General features: G+C 40.0%; 1 protein-coding gene across 1 annotated transcript in view; it reads left to right on the forward strand.

Annotated features, from left to right (window-relative positions):
• Positions 1–18,995, forward strand: part of ANO4 (anoctamin 4) — a 364,269-nt gene that overhangs the window by 240,136 nt on the left and 105,138 nt on the right. Inside the window, 3 exon segments of the mRNA XM_040415706.1 lie at positions 2,271–2,371; positions 11,704–11,748; positions 15,253–15,384. Of these exon segments, the coding sequence (XP_040271640.1) occupies positions 2,271–2,371; positions 11,704–11,748; positions 15,253–15,384 (278 nt within the window).

Below are 18,995 nucleotides of genomic sequence, written 5' to 3' on the forward strand. Positions count from 1 at the left end.
TATAACAGAAAATAATACAGTTGTTACATTGTAATAAAAGTGTGTTGTTGTGAGCTATACAACACTATTAATAAAAATAGCTTAAATGAATGACATCGATTACATAGCAGGAGAATATGTCTAAGCACTGTTATTAATAAATCTGCCCCATATGAAATATAGGACCACTTTAGCTTCGGCTCGCTTTTTGAGAAGCTGTGTTTCAGATAATGACTTGTCACTTTACTGATTTAGCCGGCAAGCACAATGTGTATATCATGTCTTATATGTTCTGCGCTGTCAGTTTGGTACATGAATGTTATCTAAGAAGTGTTTTAATAGGAGATGATGTTTGAATAGAAAAACGAAAAAGGAAAATCCAGCATCCCATGAAATAAAATGCTTTAGGGTACTTTCACACTTGCGCAGTGAGGATCCGGCAGGCAGTTCTGTTGCTGGAACTGCCTGCCGGATCCGGAAATCCGTATGCAAACGGATATCATTTGTAGATGGATCCAGATGCAGATCCATCTGACAAATGCATTGAAATTCCAGATCTGTCTCTCCGGTGTCATCCGGGAAAACGGATCCGGTATTTATTTTTTCGCATTTCTAAATTTCTGCGCATGTGCAGACCGGGAAACCGGATCCAGTTTTCTGGAACACTTGATACCGGATCCGGCATTAATACATTTCAATAGATCCGGCATTCCGGCGGTATTTTATCCAGCCAAATACCGTAAGAGGGACTGAACTGAAGACATCCTGATGCATACTGAACGGATTGCTCTCCATTCAGAATGCATTAGGATAAAACTGAAGGTTTTTTTTTTCCAGTATTGAGCCCCTGTGACGGAACTCAGTACTGGAAAAGAATAACGCTAGTGTGAAAGTGCCCTTAGACTTTATTAGAAATCCTTATAAAATCCGTAAGTGACAAGAAGGGACTATTGGTTACGCATTTCAGGCATCTCTATGACCTTAGTCATAGCTTATAAATACTTCTATAAACCAATTTAAAAATACATACACAGACATATAAAATTAAAATCATTACATCATAATGTTGACACATTAACCCTCTACAGCCAACTAGAGAGAACATAAAGCAACAGGAATTTATAATGAAAAATAAAGTCTTGACGCCTGTTCATACCTTTTTGGTGCACACGTGTTCAGAATGAAAATCCAAAATGCTTTCCTGAGATAAGAGAAGAATACATTCCACCTAGTGATGAACAAATCGAATACGTACAAATCGATTTGTTTATCTGAGTGAATTTTCACTTTTTTAAGGAGTGTCCCCGCAGCTCAGGACGCTCTCTCACGGCTGATTAATATGACCAAACATCTTGCACAGCCTTACGTGCATGTGCCTTTACTGCGAGTATCGGCTCATGCATTATGATATTTAAACAAATCGATTCAATGAATTTGCAAGCATGCATGTATGAATTTTACGACGCGTGTACAATCCCTGAATCATTTGACTAGTCAGATCATTTCTTTATGCACCGCTACTCACAGTAACAGAACATGCACGAAATTATCGTTCCACCAACTGCAAAAATATTTCCAATAGCCGTAGCAGCCAACATATTGCATGCACCACACGTGATCAAATAAACCACAAAGTTGGGGGTCATTCACGAACAGATATACAGCACTTTTTGGCATATATCTGTTGCGGATTGTGGCACAGTGGTTATTTGCGGCGCACTCTGTGACTTTTCCCCCTTTTCCGACACTCACAGCAGTTCTATAAAAGGGGGGCTGGCCCGTCTCATTTATCATTTTCTACGTCTCTTTTAGGCATAGAAAATTGTCTAAATCTATGACAGCAAGGAAGCTGGCTTAGATTTAGACAAGTGTAAAGTCTGCCTAAATTATATAGAGGCTGGCACCTCTACATAACATAGACAGATGTACCGCCAGCACACAAGGGACGAAGACCAAAGTCTAAATCACCGGTCTTCATAAATGTTCCACTTTGTGTTAGAGTTAATGTATTGTACAAAGTTTTAAGATTTATTAGTAATCACAGATTGGGATGACAAGACAACTCAACAACATGTGGATAATCTTTGAATACACACAAAATATAAGCTGATATCAGTACGGTAATATAAAAGTAACCATAAAAAATGGGTTTAAATAAAGCATGATAAGATACAAATATGGATTTGTGTTTAATATAGCAGAAGTGCAATGACTAATGTAGCAGAAATAATCATTTTCATGTATTTTGGGGACTTCACGCATTCATAATTCCTGCTGTTGTCTCATTACAGTCATCTATCACCAACAGCGACATCATGTTTGTAAAACTTCACGCACCGTGGGAGGTTCTAGGAAGATATGCCGAGCTTATGAATGTTAGGATGCCATTCAGGTAGGTACCCATAAGTACATGTTGTAACTAGAGATGGCCTTGCGGTTCGCCCGGCGGTCGTTTCGCGGGGAACTTTGCGTGTTCGCGATATGCCGAACATGCGAACATATTGAGAAATTTGCGCCCGCCATATTCTTTTACATTGTGAAGAACTTTGACCCATGACACATCCATCAGGTGGTACAGGACAGCCAATTGAGACATTTCAGCACATGGACATACCCGCTTACCTTATAAATAAACTTTATCTGGCTGCCATTTTACATTTAGTCTTTTGCCAGTGTAGGGAGAGGTTGCTGTGTGGAGCAGGGACAGACTGTTAGGGACACCAAACGCTAGCTCATAGGGCCACAAAAGTCTTTTTAAGGACTAGTATAGGTGTGCTGTCGATAGGTGTGATACACAGAGGGGTGCGATATACTTATACTTTTATAATGAGTCAAAAACACATAGATCTATATAGTGATCACCTGGAAGTCAGGGGCCTAGGGGCTAGGGGCTTACTAGGGCCATTTTTATATAGGGTAAGGTTCCGGGCGGGGTCGCTCTTATCAGGGCGGGTGGTCTGTGGTAAGGCTATCAGGGCCAGAATAGCACCCCCCTGTAGGGCAATATCAGGGACAGTTCTTTACCCACCTTGTCCTTCAATACCACATCATTATCTAGCCTAAGGATAGATCGTTTTTGCTTTCCCTCCGGGATTCATGGATGTGCATTGGAACCCCCCAGGTTGTGGTAGGACATATGGTTTCTGATTTGGTGCCGCCGAGCACCTGATTTAGTGCCGCCGAGCACTTGTTATTGCCTACCACATCTATGCTTTTTGCTTAAAGGGGTTCTGCACTTTGTTTTAACTAATGATCTATCCTCTGGAAAGATCATCAGCATCTGATCGGCGGGGGTCCGACACCCGGGACCCCCGTCGATCAGCTGTTTGAGAAGGCAGCGGCGCTTCAGCATCACCGCGGCCTTCTCGCTGTTTACCGCTGGCCCAGTGACGTCACGACTAGTATCTACTAGTGTGGGCGGGGCTAAGCTCTGTTCCCGTGCTTCCATTTCCGCAAAAAAATAGAACATGTCCTATTCTTGTCCACAATTGCAGACAAGATTAGGCATTTTCAATTATAGTGCCGGCGATGTGCGGTGCACAAATTGCGGAATGTACATTGCCGGTGTCCGTGTTTTGTGGATCCGCAAAACACTTACGGACGTGTGAATGGACCCTCATAGTAAAATTATTAAAGGTTACGTTTTATCTTCATGTATATTCTAATGGATTGCCTTCCTTGTACAATGTTATTATATACTTCTATGTTAGAAAGTATATTATAGTGCATTTGTATTGTGCGGCAGTTGTGTGCGGTTCTGCTGCGATACGGGAGGTATATAGAGGGACAAGCGTTATTGGAACAAATAATTTCTACTGGTGTGATATACCAGTCGCTCCCCAAAAAACTGATTGAAGCGGGGTGTTATATACCAATATACTTTCTTTATAGTGCATTTGGGTACTTTATAGTGCATTTGCGATTGCGCGTACGCGAAAAATATATTGCTGATATTTCGCATTGAAAAAAATAATAAATGGAGATCGCAAATTCGAATAATACATCTGGTATGTCACTGTCCATGTTGTGGGACTATTTGTGCACTTCTAGTAATTATTTCTTGGCTGCAAATATGAGCTGAAGGTTTTTCAGGTTCGCCTGCCATTAAAATGAATGGGACCCGCCACGAACTTGCGGTTCGTGAACATTTGATCGTGTTCGCGCGATCGCGAACCATCCCGGGAGATGTTCATCCATCACTAGTTGTAACATTGTGAGTCAATGACCTTCTTAGTAGACGGAGATTGTCAGACATGAAAGAATCGGACAGCTTGGCTGTTTAGAAGATGCAGAAATTTGCACGTTCAGCAAGTTTTGCTTTGGTTAAATACATCTAACTTCTGAAGATAAGGATGCTTACCCTCATTTTCTGGATGTGTTCCCAGAACAGACCTCTCTAGTTTTCAGAAATTGCAAGTCTAGCTGGAAAGGCTCACAGTAAAATTGCCACATCATTGTCCATAGTCTGCTATTAATTAATGGCCTGCTATGGTATTAAACATCCAATTGTTATTAAAGGGGTTATCCCATAATGTAAAAAATGTAATCCAGTATCATATCACACAGGACAGTCTCTTTTTAACAAACTTAGAACGAGCCCAGTACCTCACATGGATTCAGAGATCTGTCCATTCATTGCTGTAATTACTGTGCTAGATTTATTTCAAGCTGGCAGCTCAGGGGGTGTGCACTTTGTCAGGGGTGTGTCCTTTCTGCTGCAGCTGGTGGCAGTTGAAGGATGGAACTGTGCATGTATGTTAAACTCAGTGAGCTGGAGAATTTAGAAAAAAAGCAAATAGCAGATGGTGCTATGCATTATATTGAATAACTCAGTGGCTATACTAAATTTTTAATTACATGCAATTAGAAAAGTATTCAGATCCAGGTGCTGGTTTGCAAAATGCAGAATATTCTTTGTGGGACAACCCCTTTAAGTGTGTATATTGTAAATCTGAAAGTTAATTTTTCCTTACATTGGTAGAATATACACATCTATGGTGAGACCAGAAAGCATATATGGTGACAGGGCACAAAATAGATTGGCCAAGGGTGAACACTTTCTTGTAAAATAAAAATTAATATACAGTTTATCTCCCAGACCAGCAAACAAGTAAAAACAATAGGTCCATTCCCTAAAAAATGAAATTGTTTTAGGAGGTGAAATGATGTCCATGATCTCTCTGTAGCAACTCTATAGTATACTTTGTAGCATCCTCGTAATTATGTTATATTCTTGCTCTGACATGAATTTCCCCATGCATTTAGATGTAAATCCAGCAGTGAATTAAACAGAAAATCGCCAGGAGCAGTCTCTCTGCCTCTGTCTATGTCTCGCAGCCCATTCACTTTTTCTTTACCCTCCCCTCTCCATAGACACACACATATATATATATATATATATATATATATATATATATATATAATCCTTTAATAAGCAGGCAACCTGTCTGGATATGAGCAGTTCTGTGGCTTCCCCAGTCCGCTGCTGCTCTCCACTGCCTGGTCTCTCTCTACATAGGTCACTGCTGTGGTCAGTAATCAGTTGTGTCAAGGGGGACCAGAAAGTAGACACCTGTGGAGGACCCAGAAAGCATCAGAATGAGAATGGAGGGGATTGATGAGGAGAGTGTGACTTTTTAAAAATGTCTTAAAGCAAAAATATATTGTACTGGTTGGACAACCCCTTTAAAGTGAGCTCACTTTTTCAATCACTGTTTTATTCTTGAAAACCATAAATAAGAAACAAGATATCAGAAAGAAGAAGTCATCTGGATAGTAGGCTGCATAAGATTTCCTGTTCTATTTCGTACTGTTTATAACTACACGAAACCATGAAGTAGTTCTTCACTTGCTGAGGTGAGTCCAGGGAAAAGGAGTAGATTGCTTTAGAGGTTTCGGCACTAGGGGTGTCAATTGCTTAATAGTTGCAGTTGTCATCATGCTAAAGTCGGATAATGAACTAGCATCCAGACTATCAGCAGCAGGCTGCACGTCTTATCCACAAACACATAGTCATGCGTCTAGAGGAATCTTTAAATGGCTCACTAGAGGTTACTGAGGACAAGTACACATAAATTATGTATACATCATTTATAATTCATGTCGTAGTTTATTGGAAAGCTACAGTAAAGAAGTATTAGCAGATTTACATGAAAAGCATTGCAGCATTGAGCCAATCTTATATGCTACAATATTATATTGTGGGATGAGCACAAAAGCCTTGAATCAGAAACCTGCTCATCTAGATGAATGTATTTCTTAAAGGTAACCCGTCATCATAAAATCCTGTGCAATCTGCAGGCAGCGTCTTATAGAGCAGGAGGAACTGAGAAAGTTGAGATATATAGCTAAATAGGAAGATAATCAGTAAAAGGTGTAATTTAAACACCTATATATTTCTTGATATATTTTTCTAATTACAAATAATAAATATACCATCACAATTTTATTAGATTCAATCCATATCTTTATTAATCATAATACTGACACAGCATAGGTCCTTATATACAGGTCCTTCTAAAAAAAATTAGCATATTGTGATAAAGTTCATTATTTTCTGTAATATACTGATAAACATTAGACTTTCATATATTTTAGATTCATTACACACAAGTGAAGTAGTTCAAGCCTTTTCTTGTTTTAATATTGTTGATTTTGGCATACAGCTCATGAAAACCCAAAATTCCTATCTCCAAAAATTAGCATATTTCATCCGACCAATAAAAGAAAAATGTTTTTAATACAAAAAAAGTCAACCTTCAAATAATTAAGTTTAGTTATGCACTCAATACTTGGTCGGGAATCCTTTTGCAGAAATGACTGCTTCAATGCGGCGTGGCATGGAGGCAATCAGCCTGTGGCACTGCTGAGGTGGTATGGAGGCCCAGGATGCTTCGATAGCGGCCCTAAGCTCATCCAGAGTGTTGGGTCTTGCGTCTCTCAACTTTCTCTTCCCAATATCCCACAGATTCTCTATGGGGTTCAGGTCAGGAGAGTTGGCAGGCCAATTGAGCACAGTAATACCATGGTCAGTAAACCATTTACCAGTGGTCTTGGCACTGTGAGCAGGTGCCAGGTCGTGCTGAAAAATGAAATCTTCATCTCCATAAAGCTTTTCAGCAGATGGAAGCATGAAGTGCTCCAAAATCTCCTGATAGCTAGCTGCATTGTCCCTGCCCTTGATAAAACACAGTGGACCAACACCAGCAGCTGACATGGCACCCCAGACCATCACTGACTGTGGGTACTTGACACTGGACTTCAGGCATTTTGGCATTTCCCTCTCCCCAGTCTTCCTCCAGACTCAGTCCACTGCTTCCACAGGTCCCCCAAGGTCTGGAATCGGTCCTTCTCCACAATCTTCCTCAGGGTCCGGTCACCTCTTCTCGTTGTGCAGCGTTTTCTGCCACACTTTTTCCTTCCCACAGACTTCCCACTGAGGTGCCTTGATACAGCACTCTGGAAACAGCCTATTCGTTCAGAAATTTCTTTCTGTGTCTTACCCTCTTGCTTGAGGGTGTCAATGATGGCCTTCTGGACAGCAGTCAGGTCGGCAGTCTTACCCATGATTGTGGTTTTGAGTAATGAACCAGGCTGGGAGTTTTTAAAAGCCTCAGGAATCTTTTGCAGGTGTTTAGAGTTAATTAGTTGATTCAGATGATTAGGTTAATAGCTCGTTTAGAGAACCTTTTCATGATATGCTAATTTTTGGAGATAGGAATTTTGGGTTTTCATGAGCTGTATGCCAAAATCATCAATATTAAAACAAGAAAAGGCTTGAACTACTTCAGTTGTGTGTAATGAATCTAAAATATATGAAAGTCTAATGTTTATCAGTACATTACAGAAAATAATGAACTTTATCACAATATGCTAATTTTTTGAGAAGGACCTGTATACTAAGTCAGATTATTAAAGTGCAAGTATATCTAATTATTGTGCAATATATATTCTAAATTAGTATTAATTATACCCTTTCAGCTACGATAAATAATCAATATATTAAATAAATAACATATCAGTATTGTATATACCTTTGTATATATGGTAAAGATATTAATGCTACAAACCGTATTCCCAAAAAGTTGGGACACTAAACAAATTGTGAATAAAAACTGAATGCAGATCAAATGTTTAATCCGAGTAAATGTATAATTTTAAAGGAAAAATACGTTGATTCCAATTTTCACGGTGTCAACAAATCCCCAAAAAGTTGGGACAAGTAGCAATAAGAGGCTGGAAAAAGTAAATTTGAGCATAACGAACAGCTGGAAGACCAATTAACACTAATTAGGTCAATTGGCAACATGATTGGGTATAAAAAGTGCTTCTCAGACTGGCAGTGTCTCTCAGAAGCCAAGATGGGTAGAGGATCACCAATTCCCACAATGCGCAGAAAGATAGTGGAGCAATATCAGAAAGGTGTTACCCAGCGAAAAATTGCAAAGACTTTGCATCTATCATCATCAACTGTGCATAACATCATCCGAGGATTCAGAGAATCTGGAACAATCTCTGTGCGTAAGGGTCAAGGCCGTAAAAACATACTGGATGCCCGTGATCTCCGGGCCCTTAAACGACACTGCACCACAAACAGGAATGCTACTGTAAAGGAAATCACAGAATGGGCTCAGGAATACTTCCAGAAACCATTGTCAGTGAACACAATCCACCGTGCCATCCGCCGTTGCCAGCTGAAACTCTACAGTGCAAAGAAGAAGCCATTTCTAAGCAAGATCCACAAGCTCAGGCGTTTTCACTGGGCCAGGGATCATTTAAAATGGAGTGTGGCAAAATGGAAGACTGTTCTGTGGTCACACGAGTCACGATTCGAAGTTCTTTTTGGAAATCTGGGACGCCATGTCATCCGGACCAAAGAGGACAAGGACAACCCAAGTTGTTATCAACGCTCAGTTCAGAAGCCTGCATCTCTGATGGTATGGGGTTGCATGAGTGCGTGTGGCATGGACAGCTTGCATGTCTGGAAAGGCACCATCAATGCAGAAAAATATATTCAGGTTCTAGAACAACATATGCTCCCATCCAGACATCATCTCTTTCAGGGAAGACCCTGCATTTTTCAACAAGATAATGCCAGACCACATTCTGCATCAATCAGAACATCATGGCTGCGTAGGAGAAGGATCCGGGTACTGAAATGGCCAGTCTGCAGTCCAGATCTTTCACCTATAGAGAACATTTGGCGCATCATAAAGAGGAAGGTGCAACAAAGAAGGCCCAAGACGATTGAACAGTTAGAGGCCTGTATTAGACAAGAATGGGTGAGCATTCCTATTTCTAAACTTGAGAAACTGGTCTCCTCGGTCCCCAGACGTCTGTTGAGTGTTGTAAGAAGAAGGGGAGATGCCACACAGTGGTGAAAATGGCCTTGTCCCAACTTTTTGGGGATTTGTTGACACCATGAAATTCTGATTCAACATATTTTTCCCTTAAAATGGTACATTTTCTCAGTTTAAACTTTTGTTCCGTTATTTATGTTCTATTCTGAATAAAATATTAGAAGTTGGCACCTCCACATCATTGCATTCAGTTTTTATTCACGATTTGTATAGTGTCCCAACTTTTTGGGAATCCGGTTTGTACATTATATAATAAGTATAAAGACTAGTCTGGAAAAAAAGTCAGTGACTTAAACAAAATATATAAAGTGCAAGTGCAGAGGCTTCCTCATACCTCCAGAGTAATCATGTTAGCAAAACGTGTTACTACTGAATAGACATTGTAATAGTTCCTCCGCTTATGCTTTTAAATAGTTTTTTTGGGATAGGTTTAATTGTGTCAGAATTATGATTAATAAAGATATGGATTGAATATAATAAATTTGTGGTGGTATATTTATTATTTTAGAATTATAAATGACGGAAAACTCTATAACATGCTGTCTGTAGATTGCTTTATATTTTCATGAATGCAGGTTCCCTTTAACCGTACCAGCGTGTATTTTGTCATTAAAAGCCTACTTAATGTAAGAATTGTGTACTGAGAGAAGAATTGACTTGGGGCTACTCCTAAGAGCAACCCTATTGTCTTCACCTTTTCAACACAGTACAGCGATCTGGACTCTATTGTAGGGAAACCACCAGGCCTCAATCTCATGGAGTAGTCTCTCTTCACTGCTGACCCACAAAGGTCAAGAGACAGTGGTGCTCAGCACCAAGGGATCAGGCAAAATTGTAGTCAGGGACAAAGCAGAGGGCAGGCAGGTCAGGGCAGGGACAGTTCATACAGTCTGGTTAACAAGCCAAAGGTCAGGGCAGGCAGCACAAGGTCAAAATAGGCAGGGGGAAGCTAGCTAGCTAGCTAGAATACCTTTTGCTCAGATGCCCTCTCACAAGAGAAGGTGCCTTAAACACTGTGGTTTGGCTCAGCCATTGACTGACAGACTAAGATGCACATGCTGGACCTTTAGGAGCTGGAGGGGGTGCACATGCCCTACATACAGAGAGAGGCACTGCAGGCAAGGGACAGTCCTCAGCCAGTATGGAATGAGCAGAGTAGCACTACTCTAATGACCGTCCTCACCAGGAAGAAGCTGAGAGATGCCGGTGTGCAGGGACCACTGGCAGGACAGAGCAAGAGGGCAGGTGAGCATTCTGGCAGCGAACAACTTTCTAAAACTTCAGACTGAGACCAAAAATTTTATAAAAAATATCTGAATCAAAAAATCAGACACAGTATGTGAAAATACTAAGAAATAGTAGAACTGTAGACAGTTATGGATAGGCGATGATAGAAACTACATTTGGATGTGTTCCATCGTCAGGAAGAGAGACACAAATGTGGACTTTGGCTTGATTAGTGCCATGGTTAGTATGGCTGACGAAAGGTCACCTAGTTTAACTTATCAGCCTGCAATGTTGGTCCAGAAGAGGGGAGATGAAAGACCATGAACTACAAAGAAACCTGACAGAAGAAGAAAACCTGTCATAGCTACATAGGTTAACATTAGAGCTATGTTACAAATTCTTACCACATTTTATGTGCATATAACGTCTGTCCTGTAACCATACTGGGTGCCCCTTGTCTTGGTTACAGGCCTAGGTACAAAAGGTCATTAGACAGATCTCTGTATTGGATTTTGCTTTATCTGTACATAGTAATTGGGTCATAGGCCCTAAGCTGTCTTTTGTCATCTGCCTCTGAACCTGCTTTAGTGCACATTTTCTAAACACTCATACAGCATTCCTAGTGTGGTCTGACTAATGATTTATAAAAGGGTATGACTATATTCATCTCAGCATAGCCACCTTTTGATTTTATTGGTCTTGCCAATAGCTGCCTGGCATTGATTGCTAAAGTTATTTTACAAACCACTTATACCAGCAATGGCTTTTTCATGTCTGCTTTGGCAACTGTTTTGCCTTTTAATGTGCTGTGGTATCATAGCACCTTTCTGTATTACAAATTTACAGTAAGCAATACCAAATGTTTAGTTCTGTAAGATGAAAGACTTCCATTTATTTTGGTAAATGTTATAAGCTAGTTAATTCAAGATATTCTGTATCTGAAGTATAGGTGCCCTTAAAGAGAGGTTGAATGATTGACACAGTAGTCTCTTTTGACTGTTGTGTGTGTTAATCTCTCTAGTCTTCCTCCACCTCTTACAGGCTTCTGTCTTCAATCTCCTTTGCTTTCTTGGTAGTTGATACTGTAACTGACGATGGGTTTTCTTCTCGACTGGCTTCATTTTTGCTGTTCTTCCAGGAGAAAAATCTATTACCTGCACCGACGATACAAGTTCATGAGCAGGTCAGTAAAATAACAAGCCATTCTCCTCTATGTTAACTGTAAATAAATTGACATGCCTTAACTAATTATATATTCACTCCTCAACAATGAAAATGCAACATCAAGAAGGACAAGCCTTAAAGTATCGCAAATCAAGGAAGTAGTAGGTGTTGCTCTCTGCAGATGATGTCATTTTTAAGCACCACGTTCCAATCTGTGGCATGTGGGAGGGGCAAAAATGCCAGATTGAAAATGATTTTTTAGCTACATGAAACCTAAAGTCAAGTCATGAGGGATAATTATGCAATGCCTTCTGTTTGTCGATGTGCCAGTTATCACCGCTTGTCACAAACTGAGAAGGACATAATCCTTGAACTAAGAGACCTTGTTTACTACATAAGATCGCTACATGCCTAGACTGAGAAGTCAGCACTTTTCAATGTTGCGTGTCCTGGTGTTAGGAAAACAATGACGAACTGGAATGATAGCAAGAGGTGCACAGAGACGAACGTCTACACAGACAGATTGTCTGATCAGAGGAATGGTTCATAGTGAAAGTGGATATCACATCCTAAGTGAAAGTGGATATCACATCCCAAGCCTAGGAAGGCAAACAGTGTCTCTACACAAACCATTAGAAGGTGTTAGCACAACATTAGGCTACAGGTGTGTTCATTTCACCCCACCACTTTCAAAAACTGTCATGGTGCACAGCAAGATAACAATTCAGGCTATCCTCTTCAGCCCCCTTTGGTCTCAGATGCAATGATAGCTGGAGATTGGTCTCAAGGCAACATGGGCAACACCATAAAGAGGCCTTCACAGGGCAACATTACTCTAGTACTACTCCCGGGATTATAATGTGGGTTGTCATAATAGTTATTTCAAGTACACTTACAACTTGGTGTTACACTGATTTGGTCGTGAAACCAGTGGTATGGCAACTTCTCTAAAGTGTCTTGGGAGCCTTTTTCATCAATAGGACAGCAACAGGCCACATGTTTCTCAGTGCAGCCTGCGTGGCCTAAACAAGCCACTATGGTCTGCAACATGTCCGGACTTGTCTCCTATCGAGCCCATCTGGGACGTCATTGGTTGGCAGTTGCAAAGGGAGCTGTCAGCAGCGGATATTGATGATTTGTGGCGTGCATTGGTATTCAGCCCCCTGTACTCTGATATCGCTAAATAAAATCCAGTGTGACCAATTGCCTTCAGAAGTCACCTAATTAGTAAATAGAGTCCACCTGTATGTACTTTTTTCTCAGTATAATTACAGCTGTTCTGTGAAGGCCTCAGAAGTTTGTTAGTGAACAAACAGCATCATGGAAACCAAGGAACACACCAGACAGGTTAGAGATAAAGTTGTGGAGAAGTGTAAGGCAGGGTTAGGTTATAAAAAAATATCTCAAACTCTGAACATCTCACAGAGCACTGTTGAATCCAGCATCCAAAAATGGTAAAAGTATGGGACAACTACAAACCTACAAAGACATGGCCATGCACCTAAACTGACAGCCCAGGCAAGTATAGCACTAATTAGAGAAGCAGCCAAGAGGGGCCCATGGTCACTCTGGAGAAGCTGCAGAAATCCACAGCTCAGGTGGGAGAATCTGTCCTCAGGACAACTATTAGCCGTGTACTCCACAAATCTGGCCTTTATGGAACAGTGGAAAGAAGAAACCCATTTTTGAAAGCAATCCATAAGAAGTCCCATTTGTAGTTTACCACAAGCCATGTAGGGGACACAGCAAAGATGTGGAGCAAAGGTGCTCTGGTCAGATGAGACTAAAGTTGAACATTTTAGCGTAAATGCAAAACAGTATGTGTGGTGGAAAACTAACACTTCTCATCACCCTGAACACACCATCCCCACCATGAAACATGCTGTTGGGATGCTTTTCTTCAGCAGGGATAGGGAAGCTGGTCAGAATTGATGGAAAGATGGATGGAGCTAAATGCATAGAAATCCTGGAGGAAAACCTGTAAGATGCTGCAAAAGACTTGAGACTGGGGTGGAGGTTCACCTTCCATAAATGACCAAGTCTAATTTTTTTGACAGATTTTTTTTATTTTGTTATATTTATTTATAAATTACTGTAGACCCCAGACATCTTCCATGGTTAAAGGGGTTGTCCACTCCTTTGCTATTGATGGCCTGTCCTCAGAATAAGCCATCAATATCTGATTGGCAGAAGTCCAACCCCGTGTACCCACCATTGATCAGCTGTTTCAGTGTAGCTCTAGTGCTAGAAGTTGGCTTTAGAACTAGATATCTCCATCTATTGTATAGTGGACGGACCTTGTAACTGAAGTGCTGCTTGCATTCACTGCAATAGAAGCAGCCCTTCATTAACCAGCTCCATACACTACACTATGGATGGAACTGTGTACAACAGCTGATCTGCATAGGTGTGGGGGTGTCGGACACCACTGATCTAATGTTTATGGCGCATCCTGAGGATAGAGTATCAGTAGTAAGGAGTAGGAAACGCTTTTAAGCTGGGTGAACAATGATTAAAGCAGCTTATTACTTCCACTATTAAGAACCTGCTCTCTGTCAAATCTGGTCAGTCACACATACGCATATACTGATGTCCAACTGCGGACTATTAGTGACAGCATGAAATGTGATCATGATCTGACTACAAATATTGAAGAAACCACAGCACTCTTCTTCTAAAGCTTGATGTTACCTTTATTCACCAAACGTAGCAGTGACAATTCGACAATACAAAGTCTTTATCGAGCTTGATAAAGACTTTTTATAGTCAAAACATTGTTGCTATATTTTATGAATAAAGATAACAGTAAGCTTTAGAAGAAGAGTCCTGCGGTTTCTTCAATATTTGTTAACTGAGGCCCGAGGGCTGGGGCCTAGCATTCCAACCACTCGGATAATATGATGAATTGAATCCACAATTGATGTTGTGCTGCTGATCTATTGATGACATCATCTGACTACGACCACCATCCACTCTGATTAATATCTCAGAACTCCTCACAGAGGTGACTGTTGATAGAAGCAAGGTTACTTAAACAGTTGGATCATATACTATGTACATAAATTCCAGAAATGCTTTTTTGATAAAGGTTCATGAGAATCTGGTCATTTTATCTATAATTTATCTATGTACATCTGTAGGCAATTCAGGCTCTCCCAAATAATTCTGGGAAAATCTGTTTTTACCCAAAGCTGAAAAGTACACCAACCTGTACTTTAGCAGCTTTGTTCTAATCAGTGGTAGTGGTCTCAGGGCCTGCACTACATCTAGGGAAGCTTCTGACAGGTCTCCATGACATATCAGTAGTTTTCTGAACTATATATATTCTTCAATATATATTTTCTGCTACTTGTACTTACACAGTGCATTAACAATATGCTCAATTGTATTAAAAATATTTCCTTGGAACGTAAGAATATTATAAATCAAATTTATCTAAGTAAATATAGAAAGAAATGGATAATGTTTCCCCCGATATTAATGCAACATTTTAGTCACTTGCTATCATTGATATTATTTGTAGGATGGAGAAGCAGCTAAGCAGGTTCCGAGGATGGTTACCGAAAAAACCTATGAGACTGGACAAGGAAACTATACCAGACTTGGAAGAGAATGACTGTTACACTGCTCCGTTCAGCCAGCAAAGGATTCACCAGTAAGTAAGGTCAATAAGTGTAAAGGATTTTAGTGGATATGACGATTGCAAGGACAAATCCAAGAAAGCGAGTGCCGGTCCTCTCTATACCAGATTGGAAGGATAAGTGATACTTTAATGAATTACTTCTCATTTTAACCTCCTAACAGCAACATTAAAATTGGAAAAACCCTCCCAAAATGTCACATTTTCTTATTGTAGATTTTTTGTGTCTGCAGTAAATCTTGCTGGCGCACAACTCAGGGGACACAATTCCATTTTTAACCCCTTAGTCACATAAATAATTTAAGCCTTAATGACCAATAATATTCTCCCCCTTTGTGTTCCAGCAGTCCATTTTTTCAAATTTCTTTCAAAATTTTTATTTTATTAGATTTTGCGGTATATATAGTGGGAAAAATTAAAAAAAAACAGCAATTTTAACATGGAATTTATTTATGGCGTTCACTGTGTGGTAAAAATAACATAATTTTATTATGTGGGTCAGTACAATGATGATACTGCCACATTTCTATATTCTTAGCTGAGCTCCTAAAAGGTAATAGGTAGATTGATTTTCAGATTTCTTTTAGAGCATGGTGTAAAGACCACCTTTCCCAGAAATCAAATCTGTACAGTGAGCTATGCATATATTCATCCAGCATCAAAGGCTAGGAGATTTTGGTTCTCAATAGTCCAGGCTGTTACTTAGGATCAGTACAAGAAAAGTATCTTCTCATTTTTTCATGTAGAATAATTATAGAAAGCATAGAAACATAGAAACATAGAATGTGTCGGCAGATAAGAACCATTTGGCCCATCTAGTCTGCCCAATATACTGAATACTATGGATAGCCCCCGGCCCTATCTTATATGAAGGATGGCCTTATGCCTATCCCATGCATGCTTAAACCCCTTCACTGTATTTGCAGCTACCACTTCTGCAGGAAGGCTATTCCATGCATCCACTACTCTCTCAGTAAAGTAATACTTCCTTATATTACTTTTAAACCTTTGCCCCTCTAATTTAAAACTGTGTCCTCTTGTGGTAGTTTTTCTTCTTTTAAATATGCTCTCTTCCTTTACCGAGTTGATTCCCTTTATGTATTTAAAAGTTTCTATCATATCCCCTCTGTCTCTTCTTTCTTCCAAGCTATACATATTAAGGTCCTTTAACCTTTCCTGGTAAGTTTTATCCTGCAATCCATGTACTAGTTTAGTAGCTCTTCTCTGAACTCTCTCTAGAGTATCTATATCCTTCTGGAGATATGGCCTCCAGTACTGCGCACAATACTCCAAGTGAGGTCTCACCAGTGTTCTGTACAGTGGCATAAGCACTTCACTCTTTTTACTGCTTATACCTCTCCCTATACATCCAAGCATTCTGCTGGCATTTCGTGCTGCTCTATTACATTGTCTTCCCACCTTTAAGTCTTCTGAAATAATTACTCCTAAATCCCTTTCCTCAGATACTGAGGTCAGGACTGTGTCAAATATTCTATATTCTGCCCTTGGGTTTTTACGCCCCAGGTGCATTATCTTGCACTTATCCACATTAAATTTCAGTTTCCAGAGTTCTGACCATTCTTCTAGTTTTCCTAAATCCTTTTCCATTTGGCGTTTCCCTCCAGGAACATCAACCCTGTTACATATCTTTGTGTCATCAGCAAAAAGACAAACCTTACCAGCGAGGCCTTTTGCAATATCACTTATGAAGATATTAAACAAAATCGGTCCCAGTACAGATCCCTGTGGAACCCCACTGGTAACATTACCTTGTTTTGAATGTTCTCCATTGACTACAACCCTCTGTTGTCTGTCACTCAGCCACTGCCTAATCCACTCAACAATATGGGAGTCCATGCTCAATGACTGCAGTTTATTGATAAGTCTTCTATGTGGGACAGTGTCAAAAGCCTTACTAAAATCTAGATATGCGATGTCTACTGCACCTCCACCGTCTATTATTTTATTCACCCAGTCAAAAAAATCTATAAGATTTGTTTGACATGATCTCCCTGAAGTAAACCCATGTTGTTTTTCATCTTGCAATCCATGGGATTTTAGATGTTCCACAATCCTATCCTTTAATAGGGTTTCCATTAATTTGCCTACTATTGATGTCAGACTCACTGGTCTATAGTTGCTCGATTCCTCCCTACTACCTTTCTTGTGAATGGGCACGACATTTGCCAATTTCCAATCTTCCGGGACGACTCCTGTTACTAATGATTGGTTAAATAAATCTGTTAACGGTTTTGCCAGCTCACATAAGCTCTTTTAATAATTTTGGGTGTATCTCATCAGGCCCCTGTGACTTATCTGTCTTCACCCTTAGACAGCAAACTTAGAACCTCTTCCTCTGTAAAGATACATGCATCAAACGATTTTAATAGTCATTCTTTCTAGTGGAGGTCCTTCTCCTTTTTCTTTGTAAAAACTGAACAGAAGTATTCATTAAGGCAGTCGGCTAGCCCTTTATTCTCTTCTACATACCTTCCGTCCTTTGTTTTAATTTAGTTATTCCTTGTTTTAATTCCTTTTTTCATTTATATATCTGAAGAATGTCTTATCCCTTTTTCATAGACTGAGCTAGTTTTTCTTCTGCCTGCGCTTTAGAAGTTCTTATAACTTGCTTGGCCTCTCTCTGCCTAATCTTGTAGATTTCCTTATCTTCATTGCTCTGGGTTAAATTTATAATTACAAAATGCTAGCTTTTTATTTTTAATCATTTGGGCCACTTCTGCTGAGTACCACATTGGTCTCCTCCTTTTTTTGCTTTTACTGACGAGTCTAATGCAATTTTCTGTTGCCTTCAATAATGCACCTTTTAAGTAGTCCCATTTCTCCTGGGACTCCATGTAATCCGTTCCAGTCTGATAAGGACTCATTTATGACTAATTTCATTTTGAAAAGTCTGTTTTTCCTAAAATCTAAACTTTTGTTTTTGTGTGGTGGGACTCTTTCACAGTTCTTATATTAAACCACACTGACTGGTGATCACTAGATCCCAAGGTTTCGCCTACAATGACATCATTAACGAAACCCCGTTTGTGAATACCAAATCAAAATGGCCTCCCTCCCCGGGTTGGCTCCTCAACACTTGTTGTAGAGATAACCCCAGTAGGGAATTAGAATATCTGTACTCCTGGTAGAACTTGCTATTTTGGGTTTTCCAGTTTATATCTGGAAGATTGAAATCTCCCATAATGTTAACTTCTCCTTTCATTGTCCTTTTAGCTATTTCTTCAACTAGTAGATCATCTAGTTCTTTAACTTGACCAGGAGGTCTATATATCACACCTACACGAGTAACTGCATGGTTAGCAAACTGCAACGTAACCCAAACTGACTCTATGTTGGCCTCACCAACTTGTATTAGGTTAGATTTAATGCTATCTTTCACATACAGGGCCACTCCTCCTCCTTTCTTGCCTTCTCTGTCTCTTCTGTATAAAGAGTACCCTGGTATGGTTATGTCCCAGTCATTTCTTTCATATAACCATGTCTCCGTAACAGCCACTAAATTACATTCTCAGATGCCATTATTGACCAAGTTCATTGATTTTTTTACCTAAACTGCGAGCATTTGTAGACAGGACATCTGAGCTTATCATATCTTAACCCCTCAG

Source organism: Bufo bufo, chromosome 1, assembly GCF_905171765.1.
Source record: "Bufo bufo chromosome 1, aBufBuf1.1, whole genome shotgun sequence".
Classification (NCBI taxonomy): Eukaryota; Metazoa; Chordata; class Amphibia; order Anura; family Bufonidae; genus Bufo; species Bufo bufo.